General features: G+C 40.3%; 1 protein-coding gene across 1 annotated transcript in view; it reads right to left on the bottom strand.

Moving 5' to 3' along the window:
• Positions 1–8,317, bottom strand: part of PARP14 (poly(ADP-ribose) polymerase family member 14) — a 62,808-nt gene that overhangs the window by 12,768 nt on the left and 41,723 nt on the right. The window contains exons 11-14 of the mRNA XM_007943927.1: positions 5,805–5,867; positions 5,308–5,475; positions 1,219–1,425; positions 541–1,140 (exon numbers count right to left, since the gene is read on the bottom strand). Coding sequence (XP_007942118.1) covers positions 541–1,140; positions 1,219–1,425; positions 5,308–5,475; positions 5,805–5,867 — 1,038 coding nt within the window. The remainder of the gene's footprint in view (positions 1–540; positions 1,141–1,218; positions 1,426–5,307; positions 5,476–5,804; positions 5,868–8,317) is intronic.

The raw sequence follows: 8,317 nt of genomic DNA, 5'->3' as shown, positions 1-8,317 counted from the left end.
TCTGCTGACCTTGGGACTTTCAGTGGACTTGAATTAATGGCCTGCCATGTGGTTTGGTAACATCAGGACTGTGCCTTTTCACTTGTTGACCCTGGACTTGTCAGTCTTAGCAGCCAGCAGCTGTCTGAGTGAAGAAAAGCTTCTAGCTTCAGTGGGCTGGGAGCAAGAGGCAGAGCTGAAGGCCAAAGTCAAGGGGCTTTCACACAGCCCCTGGAGCCTGGCACTTTAAACTTGGACTTAAAGCCTCCAAATTGTAAGAATAAACTCCTGTTTGGTAAGGCCATTCTTTTTGTTATATATTCCTATCAGAGCAGCGCTAGGTAAACAGAACAGCTATCATTACCATTCAGCTGGTCAACCTCAGGCTGCTGGGTATTCCCAAGCCAAAACACAAACTCCTTTAGCTCAGAGGCAAATTTTTAAAATTTATTCTACAAAGCTTACTTGAATTTTATTTACTTGAGTAAAATTTTGACATAAGTACAAAAGTCAAAAGTAGATGTAAAATAATGGTTAATGAGCACTGAAGTTTTAACTTACCTTCAGCTTTCATGAGACGCTGAACAGGTAAACTGTTTCCTTTTGCATCCATAGCAACGTTTGCATGCAAGTCCACTGTGTAGCTCTGCCCATTAATTTTGACACCAACTGTCCCTTGCTTTGCTCTCTTTGCATTCTCTAATTGCAGATTGGTTATTTTATCAAAAGGATAAAATGTGTTCTTGTCATTGTACTGCCACTGTATAAATTCACTGATACAATCAGCCCGAGATTCTTGTTCTTTGTTCACTCTGACTTTCTTGATCATTTCCTCAATTGCACTTGAAGCTGTCACCGTATCTCTAGGAATTCCAAAAACTTCAATCAGAGGTTTCTTATGATCCAGGGAAATGGTAATATTTAACCGCTTTTGGAGCTCATTCAATTCCTGATACTCCTTTTCATCAAAGTTTTTGATACACTCATCGCTACTGGTGTAAACAAACTGCTCCTTTTCAAACAGATCCTGTAGCCAAGAAATAGTGTTTCCCACACTTTTTTCATTATCACCACACACCTGAAAAATTGCTGATTCTGTTTTCTTTTCCAACACCAAAGGAGTCTGTTTTTTGGGAGATTGACGTAAGAAACCTAAAAATGCTGGAAAAAAAAAAATCATTTTTTTTGCATGTGCCATCAATATTAGGAACATGGATTTCATAAAAATTAGTAACTCACATGCAAGTTTAGACATCATTGAAGGTTGTGGAGAAGACTGAGACCCTGCTCTTTTTTTCATGTTGTCATAAAACACATCTAGTACTTGAGGCAGAAAGATAACAATTTTAACTTTTTTCACAGAGTGGACTGATCCTTTCTGGATAAAGTCTTCAATGGCATCCATCATGGCTTTAGCAACCATATCTGGGTCTTGTTTGGCATTCCCTAGAAAATCAAATAATAAAAATGACTCAAAACAAACAAAACAAAAAACTCAACGGGAAAAGGCTGAGGAAAAAATGAAGGATTGCAATTCTCACAGAATAAATGCCTACTACTCATCGTTTTCATCACTGTCAAATTTTCTAGCAATACCTCAGCAAGCATTTTTCAAGTCTTAGAGGTAACGGAGAATTTTTGGTCCAGGGTGTTAGGAAGCCAACAGCATAGCAATGAAAAACGACCCTGTTACCTGAACTTCTAGTGGCTGACATTCATATGTGCTTAACTCAGCTGACCCCAGTTCACTGTGTTCCTCTTTCCTATTGCAGAGCACAGGTAATCTTTCTTTTTAGCTTTGTAGTGTCCTCAAAAGAGCCATAAAAAGCAGAAGATGCTAATGTATGTTGAAAAAGCATGCTTTTTTAAAAGAAAAACAATGTATTATGTCTCAGTCATCATTTGATGTTATGCATGCATCCTTACTCTCACAGATGCCATTGGGAGCCTGATTTAAACTAAGCTAATTTTTTAAGAGAACAGAAGCTCTAAGCTATCAGTTATACTCTATAATAATTTGCCCACAAGTTACCCAATAGCCTCTGGGAAGTCCTTCCTCCCACATCCAGTGAGATTTTAGTTGTCTAGCAGGGTTCAAGGTTGTCACCCTGAGCAGGTCCTTCCCTGTATTCAGCATGCTCTATATTCTCTTAAGCCATGTAAGCCCACTACCTAGATAAGATCATGAAAAGCCAGTTTCTAGCAATGGACATGATTCCATATGAATGGCAGCTGATAAAGTCATGTAATCGTGGCCAATGTAAAAGTTCCCTGGCCAAGCTGTTGAGATAGATGAAGGGCCCACTTGGATTATTCTTGTTGAGAGTACCCACCAATATTGTAGAAAATGAGAGTAGGTCTCTTTGACTTGGCCATGTAGACAATTGTGGGAAGTACCCATATACAACTAACCAAGAGGGTTTGTTCTTTTTTGATTACAGGATCAAGGAAAGAGGAAAATTCTCCTTTACAAAGCTGTGTTATCCCAGTTTTATGGGATTTAAATGGAAGTGCTCAAATACATTCATTCACACTCAATAAACATTTACCATGACCCATCACGGGGCAGATGATCAGCTCAGCACTTAGGATACAGAGGATTTGAGAGATGGGGATGAACAGGCATTTAACAGAAGTATGGAGAATTGAGGGAGGAGCTTTGCCAGATAGAAGTGTATAACAGGGGCATGCTATGTTCAGCCTGGCATGCTCAGGGGAACAGACCTGTTTCTGACAAAGATGAATCTGAAGGGGCGTGGAGGAGGTACTGCAGCAGGCAGCACAGGTCTGGTTAGGAGGCTATGATAAAATTTAGGCAAAAGATTGCTGAACAAAGAGGAGGCCAGAATGAAGTCTAAAATGAAGAGATTCCAGAGACAATCAGGAAGTCAAGTCAGCATGAGCTAGTGACCAGCTGGATTCATCATTACTGACCTCTCCTTTCCCCTCTTTTACCACCCACACACCTTCACTGTATCATGGGACACACTGTACTGCGGTTTTTCATTTACACGTCTGTCTTTCACACTAAACTAGATCCTCCTTCAGGCTGGACCATTTTCCTAGCCATCTTTTGTCAAGCACTCAGTAACTAGTTAATCAAGTTAATTATTAAGTTAATGGACATAGTAATGATAAAGACAGTAGAGACAAACCACTGGCCAAGTCAACAACGAAAGGGAAAGAAAGAGAAGATTCAAATAAGATAAAAAAAGAAATCAAACAGGTGCTGTCACAATAGAACGTACTGAAATAAAAAAGGATAGTAACAGAATGCTATGAAGAACTGCACTCCAACAAATTTGAAAAGCTAGAAGAAACAGACAAATTTCTAGAAACACACTACCTACCCAAGCTAACACAATCTGAGGCAGACAATCTGAACAGACCCTTCACAAAAGAAGTAATTGAGCAAGTCACAAAAAAAAAAAAAAACTCCCAACAAAGAGGGTAAAGTCAAGATTTGTAGATGGAAAGTGATGCTTTTAATATGCTTGGAGATACAAAAAGAAGGGCAGGCTTTAGGGAAGAAGCTGGAGTTGCATTATGAACTGGAGTTTGCATTAAGCGTGAGCTGCTTGCAGTATGGTTGGCCATCCACTCTCTCTTATGCAGGTGTCTGTAAGAAACAAGGAAGGGGCTTCCTATACTGCTAGAAGCTTTCTTGATTATAGTCCCAATTCAATTCATAAACACCATTAAGAGAGAAAACTTCCCATCCACTATTCTAAGGACCATCTTGGGTAGTGATAGAGAAGGGTAAAGAAGACAAGCAAGGAGACATTGCTAGTCCTGACTTATTCATTGGTGGGTGTGAAATAAAGAAAGAAGGAAAGAAAGGAAGACAGGCAGGCAGATAGATAGGATGTTGGTTAATCTGCTATGCATGAACAATACCATAAGGGAAACATTAAGGGATCATAAATTCTGCTTTTAGAAATAGAAAGATAATAAAATCGACATAGCAGGAACATTATGAGAAATAATTGAAAATTACAAAAAGCAATATATGGGGTGGGGGGAAGCAGTATATGGGCAGAAGATTAAAAGAATGTCCTGAAAGTGACAAGGATGGTTATGTTTACTGAGGCTAAACTTTTGGAGGGCCCAGAATTCCAGTTCGAGAGACTTAGATACCTGAGCAATGGAATGACAGATGCACTGTTGCTCTCTCACTGGAACCAGTCAGCTCCATTCTACTTCAAACCTGAGAGTGCATGCCATCCCTGACCAGCTCACAAATAATTCCTAAGAGTCAAAGCAGGAAATCCTAATAAATTCACATAGATTCTGATTTCTGGGAAAATGGCTCAAAAAACATCTAATATACTAACGATAAACCCAAAGCATTATATGAAGAATTCCACAATTATTACATCGTTTCATGAAAACAAGGAATTCAAACAAGGAAAATGAGCAAAAGAAGAGAAGGGTGGAGAGTTGAGTTTCTGACCCATTAGGTTCTGATGACAGATTAGCCTCCACTTGTTGTTGTTGTTTGCCATGGAGTTGGACCCGACTCATAGCGACCCCTCCTTGGGTTTCCAAGGCAGTATCACTATGGAAGTAGATTGCCCCATCTTCCTTCCGAGGAGTGGCTGGTGGGTTCGAACCGCCAGCCTCCTGGTTAGCAGTCAAGTGCCTTAGGCACTACTCTACCAGAGCACTTAGAGATGCCCTAAGGAGCTCTGGTGGTGGAGGGTCTAAGGCATTTGACTGCTAACCAGAAGGCTGGTGGTTTAAACCCACCAGCCACTCCTCAGAAGGAAGACTTGGATCTACTTCCACATGGCCTCGGAAACCCAAGGAGGGGTCGCTATAAGTCTAGTGACTGCTAAGTCTAGTGACTCGAAGGCAGTGAGAGTTTGAAGGTCAGCTGACCCAGCATACTATAGAGGAGAACGAACAGGGTGGAGTGCTCATCTACACTTCTCCACACTGGGGTGGAAGTTGATGGACTGAGAGTAAGCAGTGCTCCACAGAGAGGGGATAGAGGAAGAAGTTAAGGACTAAACAATGGAGGATATGTAGGGAAATGGAAAAAAAGAGAAAGGAACACAGGAGAGAGAATGAGGCACCCTTTGCTTTCCTTCTCTTCACCTTCCTCCTCTCCTCCCCTCCTTTCTTTCTGTCTCAACATTTGCTTGTTTTCATTTTTGACTCTTCTCTTAAACCACCCACAGGCTTTGCTCATTCTCTCAAGGGCTGCTTTGGGGTGAGGAAGCCGCTGTCACTCAAACTCAGCAATAACTCCATCAAGAGTCAGCAACAAATCTAAAAGAAAGTGAATGTGTGGGGATTGAGCCTTGACAGCCAGAGGCTACAAACCTGTTCCAATGGCTGGGAGGCAAATAGACTCATACTTCAGTTTTTCACACTCTTGCAAAACACAGGACACAGATTTCTTGATATCATTTCCTCCAACGACATGAATAATATTCTTGCAGTTCAATAGTCCACCTTTGGTAATTATATAATCACTGTTGCCCTGTTTAGCTGGGATACAAGAAGACAAGGAGCAAGATTAGATATTGAATCCATCTTTTGATTGTTCAGAAAGCAAGATGTTTGAATTGGCTAATAAAACATTTTATATGAATAAGAGACTCCAGAAACATGATCTTTAATGGAGTTTTCTTGTTTAACTTCAGTTTTTTTAAGGTAAGATTACTTATTTGTTCTAATTCTTTATAATTGGAAATCTTCAGTTAAATGTATGATCTTAAGAGCTGCTTGGTGTTGTCTTCCCAGTCCCAAGTTTTTCCCAGCCTCCCTGTAACTAACCCTATTCAGGTTTTCAGACAAAAAAACAGTTTGTAACTTACCTTGAAGAGAACATTCATTTTCCACATCTTTTCCAGCACCTTGTAAAATCGCTTTGGAGACCCCTATATGAGAAAACCAAGGTTTAAACAAACATGAACAAAAAAAAAAAAAAAAAAAAAAAACTTCAATGTGCATTCAGACCAGAACAGTTGCCACATTATCCAAATGCTTTCTGCATCATCAAAGAATCTTGTAACCTGGCTATTTCTGACAGTTTAGAAGGGCAAATGGTCCTCGAGGAAGCCAGTGCAAAACTCTGCAGCTTTGGACTCCAGATTTCATCTTCTGTACAATGGATTGCATTAGAACTTAAATTCTAAAGTACTTGGCTTGTAGAAGGCTGTAGTTTACAGCAGGTGCTCTAACTCTATTTTGAATTTTGACATAAATTCAGAAACCACTTGAATTCTTTCTGTTACTTCTGTAATGCTTGCAGGCCATTACACCAGCAACATGGCTATGCTTAGACAAGCCCAGGGCAAGGCCAGTGAGAGGCAGTTTGTCCTCAGGAAGAATGTAGTTAAAAGTATATTAATTAGTATGATACTCACACAAAGAATTAGGGGACTTGCCTGGGTGTGTCCTTAATGATTACTGAAAATAGCTACATGTCATCTAATTTTTTTTTTAATTCAATACTAATTCATAATGCATTGCCCCTCTTTCTTTTTTCTTTTTATTGTGATTTGGGTGGAAGTTTTCAGAGCAAATTCACTTTCCATTCAGCAGCTTATATACACTTCATCTCATGATATTGACTGCCATTTCCCACGATGCAACAGCTCCCCTCCCACTTCCTCCCCATGGTTACCTCTTCCCTGTGTCCCTCTCTCCCATGCACTCCTGCCCCCTGAGCTGTCTCCCTGTGCATACACAGCCCTTCTATCTTCCCTACATGTCATCTAATTTAATTTAAGGATACCAAACCAAAACCCACTGCCACTGAATTGATTCTGACTCCCATTGGGTTTTGGAGGCAGTAAATCTTTACAGAAGTAGATTGCCCAGTCTTCCTTCCATGGAGTGGCTGGTGGGTTTGAACTGCCAGCCTTCTGTTTAGCAGTCAGATGCCTTAGGCACTGCACCACCAGGGTCTGGGTATTGTGTTGTAGCCAACTTGTGTCTATGACTCATGATCGCATGACTACCATGTAACCAGGTAATCAAAGCCCCAAAACCAATCCTGTAACCCCTTTTAATTTCCAGTTACATATGTATCCCAGTCATGGTCCTTTTCCTGCTTTTACAGTCTCACCTGCAACAGTGATGGATTGACCTGCAACCAATCACGATCTTGTGATGATTTCTTTTGTTTTCTATCAAAAATAATGAAAATCATGGCTGTGAGTTGGCGGAACCCATCGGCCTCTGTACTGGGTACATGATGATGGTTTCCCTCATCTGAATGACTAAATTTGTTTTCTCTTTGTCCTGCTTATGGCTTAATAAAAGGGTCTTTATAGAATATGTTGTTCAATAATTTCCACATTCTGTTGCATCACCTTTCTTTAGAATGGGTACAAATATGGATCTCTTCCAGTCAGTTGGCCAGATAGCTGTCTTCCAAATTACTTGGCATAAATGCATAAGTGCCTCCAGTGCGGCATCCATTTGTTGAAACATCTCAGTGGGTATTCTGTCAATTCCTGGAACCTTGTTTTTCGCCAGTTCCTTCAGTGCAGCTTAGACTTCTTTTGATACTATTGGCTCTTGAATATATGCCACTTCCTGAAAGAGATGAACATCAACCAATTCTTTTTTGTACGGCGGCTCTTTCTAATCCTTTTATCTTCTTTTGATGCTTCCTACATTGTTCAATATTTTGCCCATAGAATCCTTTAATGTGGCCACTTGAGGCTTGAATTTTTCTTCAGTTCTTTCAGCTTGAGAAATGCCAAATGTGTTCTTCCTTTTTAGTTTTCTAATGCCAGGTCTTTGCACATTTCATTATAATAGTTGACTTTGTCTTCTTGAGTTGCTCTTTGAAATTTTCTGTTCAGCTGTTTTATCTTGTCATTTATTCCATTTGCTTTAGCTACTATCTGTTCTGCCTTGGAAATCTTAGGTGGGGTCACTATGAGTCAGATCTGACTCAATAGCAGTGAGTTTGGTTTGGTTTTGAAGACAAACTTGTCTGTCAGTTTGTCCTACCGTGGTGACATGTTGATGTGAGTTTTGAAGTTGAGCCACTGGTGTTTCAAACCCAGCAGGATGCACATGGTGCACAGTTATCAGCCCAGCTTACAGACTAAGATAGACTAGGAAGAAGGAAGAGGCCATCCACTTCTCAAAGAATTGGCCAGGGAAAACCTTATGAATAGCAAAGAAACACTGTCTGATACATTAACACGCAAATTTATGAATAGTCTGATTAGGTTAGAAGGCTCTCAAAATAGGACTGGAAAAGAGCTGCATTATCAGAGTAAACTCAGCCTTACTCATATGGATAAGGTAAAGCTTTCAAGACCTCCATTTGCTGATGTGGCACCACTCAAATTGAGGAGAAACAGCT

This window comes from Orycteropus afer, unplaced genomic scaffold (assembly GCF_000298275.1).
Source record: "Orycteropus afer afer isolate SDZICR_OR568_19922 unplaced genomic scaffold, OryAfe1.0 scaffold00114, whole genome shotgun sequence".
NCBI classification, from domain to species: domain Eukaryota; kingdom Metazoa; phylum Chordata; class Mammalia; order Tubulidentata; family Orycteropodidae; genus Orycteropus; species Orycteropus afer.
Note: the sequence above shows the minus strand (reverse complement) of the source record. Positions and strands in the feature narration are given on the sequence as shown.